General features: G+C 41.1%; 1 protein-coding gene across 5 annotated transcripts in view; it reads right to left on the reverse strand.

The window, feature by feature from the left end:
- Window positions 1-17,535, reverse strand: part of LOC105468378 (dedicator of cytokinesis 11) — a 189,492-nt gene that overhangs the window by 115,397 nt on the left and 56,560 nt on the right. For all 5 annotated transcript variants that reach the window (XM_011718493.3, XM_071089250.1, XM_071089249.1 and 2 more), the window contains 4 exons: window positions 7,047-7,181; window positions 2,375-2,552; window positions 1,906-1,985; window positions 423-506 (listed from right to left, as the gene is read on the reverse strand). In XM_011718493.3, coding sequence (XP_011716795.2) covers window positions 423-506; window positions 1,906-1,985; window positions 2,375-2,552; window positions 7,047-7,181 — 477 coding nt within the window. The remainder of the gene's footprint in view (window positions 1-422; window positions 507-1,905; window positions 1,986-2,374; window positions 2,553-7,046; window positions 7,182-17,535) is intronic.

A 17,535-nucleotide genomic window follows, 5' to 3' on the forward strand; every position in this document is an offset into this window, starting at 1 on the left:
GTTTCATATGACTCATGTGTTCTTTATACTGGAGATATTTTCTGCCACTAGATCACAATTGTATTTCATGGGCTAAAAGAACACTGTAACCACCTTTAATAGCGCTTTAATTTATCTATTTTAAGGAGCAAGAGGAAGAGAAAAGAATACAAGAAACTGATAAATATGTGTGTGTGTGTGTGTGTGTGTGTGTGTGTGTGTGTGTGTGTGTATAATTCAGCTCCAAATTATCTGCATATGTGACAGTCCCCTTGAGTGAAGAGTTAATTGTTAAGTTACCTGTTCAAAGTAAACAAGACAAATATAAAACAATCTGTATTCCCCACTGGTGCAAAAAACAGTGAGTTCAACATTTCAAAGATGTTGTTTATCTGAATAAGCAGTAATTCTAGGACTATTTAAAGAAACATTATCATTAATACCTGAACTTCTGAATCAAAAGAAAAGAGATTCTGTCTTCCATCTCCTCTACTGAGTTTGTTTAGTTGTTCAGTTTCTCTTCCATACTAAAATTTTAAAAAATACGTATGTTACTTCATTTCCTTCAAAACAGTGTTAAACACTATTTAAATGTATAGTTTATGTGAAACTATCAATCTGCACAGCTTCAAAAATACACCATTCGTCCTGTAGTCAGTACAAAACAGGAATGCAAGAGACTCTGGATGCAAAGGAGAAATAAACAAAAGAGAAATCACCATAGTTTTCATAGCCATGATGTTAGCTATAGAATATTATATGTAATTCTGATTCCATCACTTTGGGAAATACCTAACGAGCTGCACAATCCAGGATGACAAAGATTGAGAGGGAATGCAACTAAAATCTATAAAATCATTTTATAAAATCCTAGATAAGGCCAGGCACAGTGGTTCATGCCGGTAATCCCAGCACTTTGGGAGACCGAAGTGGGTGGATCACTTGAGGCCAGGAGTTCGAGACCAGCCTGGCCAACAAGGTGAAACTCTGTCTCTACTAAAAATACAAAGATTAGCTGGGCGTGGTGGCGGGCGCCTGTAATCCTAGCTACTCGGGAGGCTGAGGCAGGAGAATCACTTGAACCTGGGCAACAGAGGTTGCAGTGAGCTGATCGCACCACTGCACTCTAGCCTGGGCGATAGAGTAAGACTCTGTCTCAAAAAAAAAAAAAAAAAAAAATCCTAGATTAGAGGATCATGAGTGTGTCTCTAAATTTTGAAAAATAGCTTTGAAGTTTATGAGGAGTAAATTTAAAACAGAAAAAAAAAAAAGTGCTTCCAAATTTGTATAACTAATTTGTCCAGGAAGATGAATAAAGTAAAAATATAAATAGGTTTGACAATGATTTAAATGAATAAATGGGTCACAACCTACTAATCTACTATAATATAGAGTCTATAGAATATAATATCTTGGTGAGATACTCAGAACAATCATCTCTACAATTTCAAAATTGGTTCATTTCAGACTTCAAACAGCAGCAAAATCTTTGTCAGATTGCATCATTCATATACACATATATTTACATATAGAGAATATGATTTTCATGTGAGATTAACATATGTTGGTCATAGATTAAATATCATGTGCATGAGCTGCATCATTATCCTTCTGAAGAATATTTTATGAATGATATACAGTAATTAAATTGAATAAGAACTAGCAGATAAAATTAATGAAGTCACAAAAGCCTGGAAGTATTTCTTGGTGTCCGGAAAAAAATAAGATTTTTTCAAACTGTCAGTTGGTACTTACAAGTAAGTCTTCAGGAGTGCAACTTTTCTTTTACAATCTCTACCTGTTTCACCAATTTGCTGTGGTTTTTAACGTGGAAATGACATTGCCAAATGGAATCCAGCATTAAAACTTTAATAGCTAATCCTGCATTATCTCAGTTGAAGGCAAGTTGCCATATGAAAGACGTACCTTCATCAGTTCCGGATGCATGCTCCTTTCCAAACTTGCCATGATGTTCTCGGCTTTTCCTTGGCTGCTAGTTTCATCATCTGCAAATTCATTAAAAGCAGATGTTCTAAACCATAGACCATTACTAATAACCTAAGAGGAGTATCCTAACTATCTCTCCCACCCATCCTCTCCTACTAGATTTATTGCAAAGAATTTCTATTATGAAAGCATAGGGAAAACTTTAATGGACTTTTGAAAACCTGCCATGAATTTTCTATCTGTTTTAGTCTGGTTATATTTCATGTGTCAGAGCCCATACAGCATCAACTATTTTTAAAAAGTCTATCAACCTCCACAGTCACTTATTAATGAAGAAGCAGGTCAACTTTTAAGATTAACAGTTCTCTATTCACCCTGCACAGAGGACATTTCCATGGAATAAAGACAAGGGCTTTACTTCAATAATAAATCACTTTAAAATTCTGACCTTGTGCTGTTTCTACCGTCTCCTTTTTCTCTTGAACTAAACTGTCGGTATTGATCTGAATAATCTTTTTCAAAGTTATCAACCATTCCTCCATTTCCTGCTCAGTTTCAGCAGCCAGATAATGGCTATACTTATCTAACATCTTGAGTTCAAAAGCATGACGGCGCATTTTGGGGCACTAGAAGGGGGAAAAAAAAGCATGTGTTCAGTTAGTTTAGTTGTCCTTTTACTATTAGATTTCATTAGTTTATATTTATTTTTATCTCAGCTTAGTATATATGTGCGTCAAGACTTTCATGAAATAACTGCTTCTTTCAGTAAGAAACAGACACTCTAAGACAACAAATGACTATGTTAAATATATTTTTTGTTCCTCTCAGGACTGAGCACAGTAGTATGACTATGCATAAAGTTGGCAGAAAACAATACTTGTTAAGTATTATCATTTAAGGCCTTTTGGCATCCTTCACATTTAGAAAATCAAAGTACCACCAAAAAAGTAAGCAAATATTTTACAACGTCCAGCCTGTTCAAACTTTTCCTTGAATAGTTAAGGATTTTCAAAGTCAGTACTTTAAAAAATTTAAATATGACCTGAAACAAATCTGATACTTAATTTATGTCTCACCATAAAAGGCACTATAGATCCTAACCCATTTTACCACGCATAGTATCAACTGTATCACAGTAGTATAAAAGAAGACTACAGAGTTTAGCAGCACAATAGGGCGACCATAGTTAACAATAATTTATTGTATATTTCGAAATAACTAGAAGAGTGGACTTGGAATGTTACTAACACAATGAAATGATACACACTTGAGGTGATGAATAACCCAATTACTCTGATTCGATCATTTGCATATTGTATACTTGTATTGAACTATCACATGTACCCCCAAAATATGTAGAAATATTCCATATCCATAACAATGAAAAAGTAAAGACGGGGGCAGTGGCTCACACCTGTAGTCCTAGCACTTTGGGAGACTGAGGGAGGATTGCTTGAGCCCAGGAGTTTGAGACCAGCCTGAGTGAAGTGGTAAAACCTCATCTCTACAAAAAAGAAAAACTAGCCAGGCGTGATGGCACGTGGCTGTAGTCCCAGCTACTCGGGAGGCTGAGGTGGGAGGATCATCTAAGCCTAGGAGTTCAAGGGTGCAGTGAGCCAAGATGACACTACTACACTCTAGCCGGGGCAATACAGTGAGATCCTGCCTCAAAAAAATAATTAAAAATTAAAAAGAGAAGGCCAAGCATGGTGGTTTATGCATGTAATCCCAGCACTTTGGAGGCTAAGGTGGATTCCTTGCAGCAAGGAGTTCAAGGCTGCAAGGCTGCAGTGAGATATGATCATGCCACTGCAACTCCAGACAAGGCAAGACTCTGTTTCAAAAAAAGAAAGAAAGAGAGAGGGAGAGACAGAGAGAAAGAAGAAGAAGGGGAAGAAGGGGAAGAAGGGGAAGGGGAAGGGGAAGTGAAAGGGGAAGAAGAAGAAGAAGACGAGGAAGAGGAGGAGGAGGAGGAGGAGGAGGAAGGGCTTGGTAAAAAAAAGAAAGAAAAAGTAAGACCATACAACCATAGTTGGTTCACATTAAACTGTGACTCTGCGTAAAATACATGGAAGTAACCTGTGCTGAATACCACCACACAAGGAAAATAAGTCTCTTCCTTTTCTCAAACACGCTGATACGTTCTTTTACTTTACCACCTTCTCTGTCACGACAAAAGAAATGACATACTACCCTTTTCAAATCCCACAGCATTAATTTCAAGAAATGCTCATGAATCAATAATTTTCCACTGCATGGTCATTATTCAAGAAGGAAGCAAGAAAGTTCCTCCTTCTAATCTTCGGAGTCTAGGAAAGGATGAAATTAAACTGCTGTTTCAAGTCATAAAGATTTATACATTTGAAAATATTTGGGAGGCGGTATCATAAATAGATGAGGGGGGCTGAGCATGGTGGCTCACACCTGTAATCCCAGCACTTTGGGTGGCTGAGGTGAGCGGATCACTTGAAGTCAGGAGTTCGAGACCAGCCTGGCCAACATGGAGAAAGCCCATCTCTGATAGAGACAGGAGACAGCCAAGGGTCCCCGGTGAAACCTTCAATCTGTGAGGTGGGAAACCTGCTAGCAGGACTCTCTCACTTTGGTGAGAGTTATTTTTCCTTTTCACCAAGTAAATTCCACTTCTTACCCTTCTATGTGTCCATAAGCCTAATCTTTCCTGGTTATGTGACAAGAACCAGTTTCAACTGAACTAAGGAGAAAGTTATACAACATCTCTACCAAAAATACAAAAATTAGCCAGGCATGGTGGCGAGTGCCTCTAATCCCACCTACTCTAGGCAGGAGAATCGCCTGAACCCAGGAGGTGGAGGTTACGCCAAGCTGAGATTGAGCCACTGCACTCCAGCCTAGGCAACACAGTGATACTCTGTCTCGGAAAAAAAAAAAAAAAAAGAAAAAAATTTTCCAAATGATAATAAAAATAAATAGATGAGGGAAGCACTTCAAAGAAAGGTCAATCCAGAAATTGTGTGTGCCTTGTTCTTCCAGTAAGATATGAAAGGTCTTCTTTATATATATGAATTCATATATATGAATAGATAATATATAATCATACACATAAGCACATTTTATTCACATAGATCTTTGTACTTTTTAAAAAGTGTTTTCTCATTTATTAGAATTTTTTAACTTATCCTTTTAGAGATGAGATCTCACTGTGCTACCCAGGCTGGAGTGCAGTGGCTATTCCACAAGCATGATCATATCTCACTGCAGCGTCAAACTCCTGGGCCCAAGCAATCCTCCTGCCACAGGCTCCTGAGTAGCTGGCACTACAGGCACACAGCATCATGCCCTAAAGGTATTTTCTCATTTGATCCTCACAACAATCTTGTTTGATGGAGTATATAGATATTACTAATCCCACTTCACAGTTCTGAAGATGAAGATACAGGTAAATTGAGAGTGCTGAACTAACATCGCTTTCCTCCTAATCAGCCCATCCTTCTAGTCCACCACACCACCCTGGCTCTGTAATAATGACTTCTGTTTCACAGTCAATTGACTTCCCATTCAGATTATCTCTCTGCCCTCTACTTCCCACCCTGTTTTTGTCTGTGTCCCCTCAGTAATTCATATCAACAAACATTCATTAAGTCCCTACTGTGCGCGGAACCCTGGTAATTATTATAGAAGAAACAGAAATGAGTAAGAGATTGTCCCTGTAATCCCAAAAGGAATGTGTAGAATAAACCAAAATTAGAATGGGACTCAGTTGTATGACAGAAGGAAAAGCAAAATGGTTAGCACAGGAGAGGTGGAGCTTAATTCTACTTGGTAGTCATGAGGGTGAGGAAGGAAACACAAAACTTTTCATGGCAGAAGTAGTCTTTAAGCTGAGTCATAAAAGATAAGGTTCAAACAGGAATAGAAGGAGAAATTACATGCAGCAAGAAGAGGGAAAAAATGTAAGGCAAGCCATATATGTGTGAAACGCCTTAGAATGCTTAGCCTGGTGTGACCAGAGCACAGAATACACAAGGGGGTTCAGGAGGGATGAGGCTAGAAAGTACCGTGAGGCCAAATCACTATGGGCCTTCAATGTCATGGCAAAAGCTTTAGAGTTGACTCTGTAAGACAATAAATCAAGAGCCAAAAGATTTGGAGAAGGCAAATGATTGACCCAATCTATATCTTAGGAAGTTGAACTGGAGCAAGACAAGAAATCAGGAGGCGTAAAAGCGCAACTTTAGGCCAGTGATGATAAAAGGGAGAACCGGAGAAAGGGCAATGAAAATCGGAGGTAAGAGGTTAACAGGCACTTTAGAGCCAGACTCAAAGAAACCTGATAAACATTTAAATATTGGCACTGAGCAAGAACAGGGCACTGAAAAGGATTCTGAGCTTTCTAGTGTGGATGTTTCGGAGGATGGAGATGCCATCAATCAAGATAGAAAAATGCCGAGGTTCATTTTCTTTCCTTTTTTTTTTTTTTTTTTTTGTGAGGGTCTCACTCCATCACCCAGGCTGAAGTGTAGTGGCACCATCTTGGCTCACTGCAACCTCCACCTCCCGGGTTCAAGCGATTCTCCCAGCCTCCCATGTAGCTGGGATTACAGGCGCGTGCCACCACACCCGGCTAAGTTTTGGATTTTTAGTAGAGATGGGGTTTCGCCATGTTGCCTAGGCTGGTCTCGAACTCCTGACCTCAAGTGATCTGCCCGCCTCAGTCTCACAAAGTGCAGGGATTATACGCATGAGCCACTGCACCCAGTCACTTTTTCTTTTTTTCTCTTTTCTTTTTTGTAGACAGGGTCTTGCTCTGTCACCCAGGCTGGAGTGCAGTGGTGCAATCACAGCTCACTGCAGCCTCAACTTCCTAGACTCAAGTGATCCTCCCACCTCAGCCTCCAGAGTAGCTGGGACCACAGGAATATGCCACCATGTCTGGGTAATTTTTTATATTTTTTTGCAGAGACGGGGTCTCTTTGTTGCCCAGGCTGATGAACTCCTAGGTTCAAGTGATCCTCCTGCCTCAGCCTCTCAAAGTGCTGGGATTACAGGCATGAGCCACCATACCCAGCCATCTGGGGTTCTTAATATTGTTTATCAGTCACCCTCTTAGAAAAAGAGAAGGATTACCTCGATGGCCTTACCTGAACAACATCAATGCAGGCGTCCAAGTAGATGCAACCTTTCGATTCTTTTGAATTTTTCTCATCTTTATAGGAATTGAGAATATATGAACCATCAGGAAGTTGGGTCAAGTAAAAATATCGTCTCTTGAATACCTACGTGGGGAAAACCCAGCAATGATACATTTGTTACATATACATTGCATTTGAATAGTTTCTCTGAACTAAAAACCTCAAAGGCTTGCCAGGCATTGTGCCTGGACAATCTTCAGACAACCCTGACAAGATGTTAGGAATTATCATTATCTTCATTTTTTTAAGATAGTGAATGAAAGTCACATGACTTACCCTCAGTTAATCAAATACCTAGAGAACAGTAATTAAGATTTAACACTTTGAAATGTATAAAGCATTTTGATATCTGAATCTCCTGACCCTTTCACTATAGCATTCTTTTCCCATTTAATTGCAAACCATGATTAGATCCTTTAAATTTGGTTTCTAGGACCATGAATTCAAGAATAAATATAAAAAGCATACATATACACATATATATACATATATATTATATATACACCCACATTACATGTTTCCATCTCACCTACACTTCCTACTGCACTCATCTACACTGTACCAATGTCCTTGCTTCTGAAAGTCCAGTTTACAGGGCACTCACAGGGAAGCACAGACTCATTAGTTGCCTACCAGTTGTTGACCGCCCCAAGTGCTGACATTTAAATCAACAGTCCTAATAGAACTATGCCGCTATGCCGTTTGTTTGGAGTTAGGGATTCACAATAGTTAAGGAGAAGCCTGTTGCTACAACTCACAGCAAAGCCCACAGGAACGGGAAAAGGTTGGGGACTGCCTGATGAGTTCATGCCGTCCCTCTATTCTCCCCTAAAAACAGACTTTGAGAGCCTGATAAAAGAGGTGAGAAAAGGGATTAGGAGCTCTCTGATGAACTGATGCTTCTTTCAGTAAGTCACAAACTGCAGGCTATGTCAAGCAATTGTCACAGTGAAAGGCAGAGCTTATTCAAGTTGCAATTTCCCAGGATGATAGATCTGAAATCACTTCAGGGTGGGATGGGAAGAGCAGCTAGGAAATAGACTCCTGGTGATTATTGAAGAAATGCATTCCTATGCATCTTGTCTTATTTGAAGAACCTGGCTTTAAAATTTAAGCTTGTCGGCCGGGCGCGGTGGCTCACGCCTGTAATCCCAGCACTTTGGGAGGCCGAGACGGGCAGATCACGAGGTCAGGAGATCGAGACCATCCTGGCTAACACGGTGAAACCCCGTCTCTACTAAAAAATGCAAAAAACTAGCGGGGTGAGGTGGCGGGCGCCTGTAGTCCCAGCTCTTGGGAGGCTGAGGCAGGAGAATGGCGTAAACCCGGGAGGCGGAGCTTGCAGTGAGCCGAGATCCGGCCACTGCACTCCAGCCTGGGTGACAGAGCGAGACTCCGTCTCAAAAAAAAAAAAAAAAAAAAAAATTTTTTAAGCTTGTCACTTTTAATCACCCATCTGATTATCCAATATGATCCCTGATCATTTTGAGAACTTTAATTATGCAAAGAGTATTATTTGGCAAGGTCATTCTTGCCAACAACTTAATGTCTGGCAAAGTACCTGAAACATCAATTTATTTCTCCGTAGTATGATCAAGCAAAATATATAAAAGCCTTAAGGGGCATTTCTTTTTAGAAAAAAACAGTAAAAATTAATAACATTGATAGTTATTTTTGACTTGTATAAATATCATTGATTTTTTAATGAATGACAAAAATATATATCAGTGTAAGGAATACCCTAACAGGTTAGACTGATAAATGCTACAGTTTCTAGCTCAGGAAGGGGCCATGTAGGCTATATGCTATCAACAGAAAAAAGTCCAGGCCGGGCGCGGTGGCTCACGCCTGTAATCCCAGCACTTTGGGAGGCCGAGGCAGGTGGATCACGAGGTCAGGAGATCAAGACCATCCTGGTTAACACGGTGAAACCCTGTCTCTATTAAAAACTTCAAAAAAATTAGCTGGGCGCGGTGGTGGGCGCCTGTAGTCCCAGCTACTAAGGAGACTGAGGCAGGAGAATGGCACGAACCCGGGAGGCGGAGCTTGCAGTGAGCTGAGATCGCCCCACTGCACTCCAGCCTGGGAGACAGAGCGAGACTCCGTCTCAAAAAAAAAAAAAAAAAAAAAAAAAAAAGAGTCCAAGCAGAAAACATCACCTTGTTTTGCAATTCCAGTCAATTAAATGTTATTGTATTAGTATGCAAAGGAACAGAAAGAGAATGCGTGGGCATATTTATATCTTTCACATATTTACATATCTCATATATGTGAGAATATATGCATATATTCTCATATTCAATTAATCCACATTTAAGTTTGTTGGAAGAAATCTAGATTAATATTAAAGGAAAATGTTAATCATAATGGTGATGATATATGTATATTTCCTTATTTTATTTTTATTTTTATTAGAGACAGGGTCTCCCTATGTTGCCCACACTGGTCTCAAACTCCTGAACTCAAGGGATCCTTCTGCCTCAGCTCCCCAAAGTGCTAGGATTACAGGCGTGAGCCACACTGCCCGGCCTATTTGCTCATTTTCATGACAATGGTTCACATCTATCATTAAAATCATGGGAATACAAGGCTTAAAATTACATGCTGAGGTCATTTCAAATGAATAAACATGTAATGAGCACTAACTCTGTGTAACACATTGCTTTTTAAAGTTATCACAATAATTATCTATAACAAAATTAAAATACGTCTTTCAGGCCAAAAGTAACATGAAAAAAATATGAAAAAATTTAGATTTGAATTGTTCAAATCTAAAACCGAAATTCTGCTGCTTCAGTGGGACAGCCTATAGAATCCACTTGCAGAGTCAACAGCCAGCAACAAAGAGAGAGGCAGAAGAGAAAATACAGAGCAAAACATTTGTGGCATACAGTCAAATTATAGTCTGGGAAATTTTTTTTTCACGTACAGCTGCCTCACCAAGCACAGAAATTCTGTGGCAGCCACCACTTCCAATATTAGCAAAGCACATCATTACAATGGAGATAGGGATATGAAATTACAGCAAATCACTTCCTGTAACATTGCAATTATATCTAAATGTGACACAAGGGTAGGTAGCTTATGAATCTGGGGAGAGAACATGATGCCTGAAAGAGCACTCAGAAAGAGCAGATGCCTGAAAGTCTTATGATACTGATTCTCAGCCAGTATCTCCTGCTAACCAGCAGTGAAATTGTCCTCAAGACTCTGCTTCTCTCAGTTTACTCACTTGTAAAATGATGAGATCAGACCAGATGATCTGTAAGATCACATTTTTCCACAATCTACAAATAATTTCATTCAACTTGAACAAATAACACAGCAGCCTTCCTAGCCTGGAAGCTACTCTCCCCACGTGATTTCTCATACACTGGAAACACAGAGTTTGGACAGTAAGGAATATTTTTAAAAGTCATCTCTATGTAGAAATCAGACTCTGCCCAACACATTCTAAGATCTCTTCTCATTCTAATATTTTATGATATATGTTGGGTTTCAACTTCTGAGAAGCTTTTAAGATCTCTTTTGCAAAGAAGAAAGGAATATCCTAAATCTCTCACATGGAAATCAAAGGGAAATCAGAAACATAACTTCCTGGACATTTAAAAAATTTCTACAATGCAGCTATTTAGGGTATACGTTTAGAGATTTTTTTTTACATTTCTAAAAGAAGACAGGTGTTAAAATAACGACTATACAGAATAATGGTAATTATTCTATACCATACCTGTCATTCGAAGGCTGCAAGTCTTTTGTAACCAATAGCTAATCGTTTTAATACCTCTTGGGGATAAGTATCATTACCCACATTTTACCTAACAGCAAACTGAGGGACCAAGAGCTCGTTCAAGTTCACACAGGCAGCCAGGAGCAGTGGTTCATGCCTGTAATCCCAACTCTTTGGGAAGCCGAGGCAGGTGGAACATCTGAGGTCAGAAGTTCGAGACCAGCCGGGCCAACATGGTGAAACTGTGTCTCTATTAAAAAAGCAAAAAATTAGCCAGGCATGGTGGCACACCCCTGTAATCCCAGCTACTCAGGAGGCTGAGGTGAGAGAATTACTTGAACCCGGGAGGTGGAGGCTGCAGTGAGCCGAGATCACACCACTGTACTCCAGCCTGGGCGAGAGAGCAAGGCCCCGTCTCAAAAAAAAAAAAAAAAAGTGCCGGGCGCGGTGGCTCAAGCCTGTAATCCCAGCACTTTGGGAGGCCGAGGCGGGTGGATCACGAGGTCAGGAGATCGAGACCATCCTGGCTAACATGGTGAAACCCCGTCTCTACTAAAAATACAAAAAACTAGCCGGGCGTGGTAGCGGGCGCCTGTAGTCCCAGCTACTGGGAGGCTGAGGCAGGAGAATGGCGTGAACCTGGGAGGCGGAGCTTGCAGTTAGCCGAGATCGCGCCACTGCACTCCAGCCTGGGTGACACAGCGCGAGACTCCGTCTCAAAAAAAAAAAAAAAAAAAAAAAAAAGTTCACATAGGCAAGTCACTGATAGAACTGAAATCAGAATAGGATAATGGCTACAAAGAGAATCTTGCCCAAATCCTCCAATGGCTTCCCACCTTACTTTACAGTAAGATCTAAAATCCTCACCATAGCCCAGAACACTGTACAGGATCTGGCCTCAGATTACTTGTTGGATTTTATTTCTTTTCTTTTTCTTTCTTTCTTTCTTTTTTTTTCTTTTTTGAGACAGAGTCTCACTCTGTCGTCCAGGTTGGTGTGCAGTGGTGCGATCTCGGCTCACTGCAAGCTCCACCTCCCAGGTTCACGCCATTCTCCTGCCTCAGCCTCCTGAGTAGCTGGGACTACAGGCGCCCGCCACCATGCCCGGCTAATTTTTTTGTATTTTTAGTAGAGATGGGGTTTCACCATGTTAGCCAGGATGGTCTCAATCTCCTGACCTCATGATCCACCCGCCTTGGCCTCCCAAAGTGTTGGGATTACAGGCATGAGCCACCATGCCCAGCCTTCCTTGGACTCTATTTCTAATCTTTCTGCTCCAGCTACACTGGCTTATCTGCTGTTACTCAAATATCTCAAGTGAGCTCCTTCAGGTCTCTGTACTTCCTGTTTCCTCAGCCTAGAATCCTCTTTCCTCACTATCCACACAGTTTACTTTCTTACTCCTTTCAGGTCTTTGCTTGAATCTCCCCTCCTCTGGGAGGCCTTCTGTACCACCTGCCCTCATCATAGCACCCAGTTATGTCTTTTTCATGGAGTGATCCCTACGCAAATATGTTATTCATCTATCCGTTTTATTTGCCATATCTTTCTAGCCCATGAAGTTTCATGTTTCATCTACGGCTGTTATCCCCCCAGTACCTGTAACAATGCCTGGACTCAGTAAAATGCTTCAAAATGAATAAACAATGAATGAATAATCCCATTTCCAGCACAGATTCCCCAGCAGATTCTCCAGTGGTTTCATCCAACACAATTGCTTTTCTCTGTAATGCCCATACTCTTCTTTCTCCTCCTCCTTGTCTTTATTATTTTTGTTAGATGGTGAACACAGCCGAAAATGCCCCAGCTTACTCAGTGAAGAGTGGCCCATTCAGACCACCCACAAGAATAAAACAGAGAACAAGCCAAAGGATTTGATTCTATAGGATCAGGTCCTGCCAAGTCTGCTGAAGGTCCCAAGCTGTTGGAATGACGAACTGTTTTGTTTTTTTTCTGGAGACAGAGCCACGCTCTGTTGCCCAGGCTATAGTGCAGTGGTATGATCTCGGCTTACTGTAACCTCCGCCTCCTAGATTCAAGCAATTCTCCTGCCTCAGCCTCCCAAGTAGCTGGGATTACAGGCGCATGCCACCACACCTAGCTAATTTTTTTTTTTTTTTTTTTTGCATTTTTAGTAGAGATGGGGTTTCACCATATTGGCCAGGCTGGTCTTGAACTCCTGGCCTCAAGTGATCTACCCACAGTCTCCCAAAGTGCTGGGACTACAGGTGTGAGCCACTGTGCCTGGCCAGATGACAACCTTTTTGAACTCCTTCTGGAGCAGGAACAAAGGCCTTTTGTCATTCGGCTGCATCAAAGATTAAACAAAGGAAGGAAAGTTGGAGCACTTAGTATCCTCAAAGTAGGAAAACGGCTGGGGGTGGCGGCTCACGTCTGTAATCCCAGCACTCTGGGAGGCCCATGCCGGTGGATCACCTGAGGTCAGGAGTTCGAGACCAGCATGGCCAACACGGTGAAACCCCGTCTCTACTAAAAGTACAAAACTTAGTCGGGCGTGGTGGTGTGCACCTGTAATCCCAGTTACTTGAGAGACTGAGGCTGGAGAAGTGCTTGAACCCAGGAGGCAGAGGCTGCAGTGAGCAGAGATTGCGCCACTGCACTCCAGCCTGGGTGACAGAGCGAGATCTTGTGTCCAAAAAAAAAAGAAAAGAAAAGAAAGTAGGAAAATCTATCATTCTATACAACAAATCCCAAGAGTGTTTACCTATTGTGTGTTACCTAGAGGGGTAATTATTTACTGCTAAATTGCATGAACTAGAAACTCTTAGAAAGGATGCTTCAAAGGTTTAGAGGCGGAGTAGGTAGGCCAGGAGCAATGTAGAAATGATGTGGGGGAACTTGCCTAATGTCTCAGACAGAACACAATGGAAGAGCCAGCAAGGAAAAGGAGAAAGCAGGAGAGACAGAGACACACTGGGTCTTAGAACTGTTCTGCACAAAAATGAAAGAAACAATGAGGAAAAAAACCACAGGACTTAGAAAAGTGAGTTGCAGTAATAATACCAGAATGCCAGGAACTTCATCCTGCTGAAGATCCCCTACCACTACGTTGGTAACCTGATACATCACTCACCTCTCTCCCTCATGTCATTTACAGTCCTATCAAGTTTGTTTGTTTTGTTTTTTTCCTTTCGAGATGAAGTCTTACTCTGTCGCCCAGGCTGGAGTGCAGTAGCACGATCTCAGCTCACTGCAACCTCAGCCTCCTGGGTTCAAGTGATCCTCCCACCTCAGTCTCTCAAGTGGGTGGGACTACAGGTGTGTGTCACCATACCTGGCTAAGCTTTTTGTATTTTTGGTGGAGACAGGGTTTCACCATGTTGCCCAGTCTCGTCTCGAACTCCTGACCTCAAGTGATCCTTCTGGCTTGGCCTCCCAAAGTGCTGGCATTACAGGCATGAGCCACCATACCCAGGCCCAAGTTTTAATATATGACACTGTCCTACCCACTGAGAAACTGAGTAAAAATCAAATAGCTTTTCTTAAATAATTCTACCAAATCTGGGCACTGAAGAGTTCTTCAACTATTTGATTTAAAGCAAAGTCTAGTAGGAGGGGTCTACAATCCACCTTTCTCATTAAACACAAATTATTTTATCAGATGTATTTCAGCATGGCATAACACTGCTCAAATAATCAATGACTCTCAATTATTCACATAATAAGGCACACATGCCAGATACTGGCACTCAAGGCCCTCCCACAACCCTAATAATATAAAATAACAACAATTGCTAACATCTGTGGGGTGCTTTGTGCATTATGGTCTCTGGTTAAGTGCTTTCCTTGTATTATTTCATTGAATCCTAAGTAACAATTTGTGTGGTCATTACTCTTATGCCCTCCATATTACAGAAGAGAAATGGAGGCACAAGGTGATACCAAAGGACCAAACCAGCTTCATCTCCCATGACTGCTCAGCTTCACCTAACCATTCTGCCTTATACATATTACCTGGCACATTCACTTTTCTCCTTTCTGATTCACTTCCTTCAAGGTACCGCCTTCTTCAAGAAGCCTTCTCTGACCCCAGGCCACAATGATCTAGATTCATGTAGCACTCGGTCACTGTACCATCTTTAAACAATTGTTGTTAGTGTGTGTCTCACCTCCCCAAAAAGGTGTTTTTTTGTTTTTTGTTTTTTTGGGTTTTTTTGAGACAGAGTCTCACTTGTTGCCCAGGCTGGAGTGCAGCGGTGCGATCTCAGCTCACCACAACCTCTGCCTCCCGGGTTCAAGCGATTCTCGTGCCTCAGCCTCCCAAGTAGCTGATATTACAGGTGCACGCCATCACGCCTGGCTAATTTTTGTATTTTTAGTAGAGACAGCGTTTCACTATGTTGGCCAGGCTGGTCTCGAACTTTTGATCTCAAGTTATCAGCCCACCTCGGCCTCCCAAAGTGCTAGGATTACAGGTGTGAGCCACTGTGCCCAGCCCACCGTCCCAAAAAGGTTTTAAGCTCTACATCTGACACTTCTCTCTACCCTTCACAATGCTAATACCTTGTATTAACAAGGCATTCAATATCTATTTGATAGCCAGGCGTGGTGGAATGCACCTCTGGTCCCAGGTACTTGGGAGCCTGAGGAGGAGAATCGCTTCAGCCCAGGTGTTGGAGGCTGCAAGGAGCTATGATTGTGCCACTGCACTCTAGCCAGGGCAATATAGTAAGACCTTGTCTCTGAAAAAATTAAATTAAGAAATTACCTATTTGGTCATGAATTTGTTGATACCCAATAGTGTCTGACACATAGGAAGCACCTAATAAATGGTTTTTGAGAAGTAATATGAATGAGGGAAAACAAAACATAAAAAACAAATCAGTGAAAAAATCTCTTATGCATAATAAAGGAATGCAATCCATTTGTTAGCTGTAAGAGACAGTCTGGTAGATTTGAGAATACAATTGGACTAACATATCAAAAATAAAATATTTTCTCTTCCTTTCGTTCTAATACACATAGTGACCTTGACCTCCTAGCAATTATTTTAATATCTTATGTGCTTTCTTAGGTCAAATCCTCATTTGATTTGATGTTCTCCCACTGCAGAGGAGGGAAAATCCCTCCCGGAAGAGTTAAGGAGTTAAGGACTTTTGGACTCTGGATATATAACAAATGGCTCTCTTTTGTGCCAAAAAAAATTTTAAAGGGCACTAGAAGTGAGTCATACATCAACCAGTTGAACTTGCAACCCCGATATCATATCAAGGCACTTCAACGTTTAATTGCTGAGAATGGGGAGGAGAGAGCTAGAGGAATGTGACCAAATTGAGCCAAAAAGATGCATAAAGGTGGGTGTCCCAGGAGTTGGCCAAGAATCTGCAGCAATTTTTCAAAAATGCAAAAACCACCCTGAAGATTAAATTCCTCCATATATCATTATATCTCTTAGGAAAAAATAGTTCTAAATACCAGGGGAAGGCTATGTCCAATATCACAGCTATCTAAGCCCACATTAAATTCCTTCGTTGATATGAAAAGAAGTTGAATAAAGCAGATGTCTCTAGCAGCTACTTGGGAAAGAGAGAATATAAATGAATAGCGGTCTGTTAGGATTGCGGTTTCTATCTAAAGGATCATGCATTCTCTACGACATCTTAAAACTTCTCTCTAATACTTTTCCAGGAATTGAAGAGTGGCAACAAGGTACATCCTCATTAACTAGAAACCACAAATTGAAGAAATTAATCGCTATGATAAGGCTTGTCCTGTTTTAACCTGAATACAAAGAACAGAGCAAATTATAAGTGCTAAATGTTCACTGCACCCAAACAACCAACAAAGCGTTGGTTTTGTTTGTTTGTTTGTTTCGTTTTGTTTTGTTTTTAAAGGGATGAGGTCTCGCTTTGTGCCCAGGCTGGAGTGCAGTGGCACAATCACAGCTCACTGCAGGTTCAAACTCCTGGGCTCAATTCAAACTCCTGGGCTCATGTGATCCTCCTGACTCAGCCTCTTGAGTAGCTGGGATTACAGGCACATGCCACCACACCCAGCGCAATGGAGCTTTTGCAAGAACTGCATGATACCAGCATCCTCTTCAGTGAGAGGAAGTGCTTGGGCACGGAGCACTGTGACTCGTGGAGTGATGCACATTATTCGCAACTTTCCTGTAGCCCAGGCTCCTCAGGGCAAGTTTCTCAGCCAACAATGAGGTTATACTCAGCAAGCACTTCTGGGAAAATACGCCCATTTCAGAAGGTGGTGTAGATTATATCTTAACAACTGACCAGAGCAGGTGGAAAGCTATATATTGGGGAAAATATAAATTTTTATTCCATAAATATGGGGTCTTATAATCTTCCAATACGAAGAATTCAGCCTAGTTCCTCTACCAGCCTGTCTTTTACCTAGAGCCCATCGACTTGAATGCATTGCAAGTCATTGCAAGAACCATCGACTTGAATGTTCTTGCAAAACTGGCAAGCTAGCTAGGAAGGCTGAACTTTCTAAAGCAACCCATATACAAATTACTTTGGCTATATTATTTAGGTTGCATTAAAACCATGTGGTTGCCTTTCTCAAAAGATCTTATAAAGTTGGAATCTTCTAATTCCCTTTTATCAACTGCACTTTGCTGAGTCTCTTCTAATACTCTTTCCTTCGTTTTATTTTTGCACTTTCTCTCATGATACAATTCCTCCTTCTTTGCTATTAGAGTCCTCCCTCCCTCCCTTTTTTTTTTTT

This window comes from Macaca nemestrina, chromosome X, assembly GCF_043159975.1.
Source record: "Macaca nemestrina isolate mMacNem1 chromosome X, mMacNem.hap1, whole genome shotgun sequence".
Classification (NCBI taxonomy): Eukaryota; Metazoa; Chordata; class Mammalia; order Primates; family Cercopithecidae; genus Macaca; species Macaca nemestrina.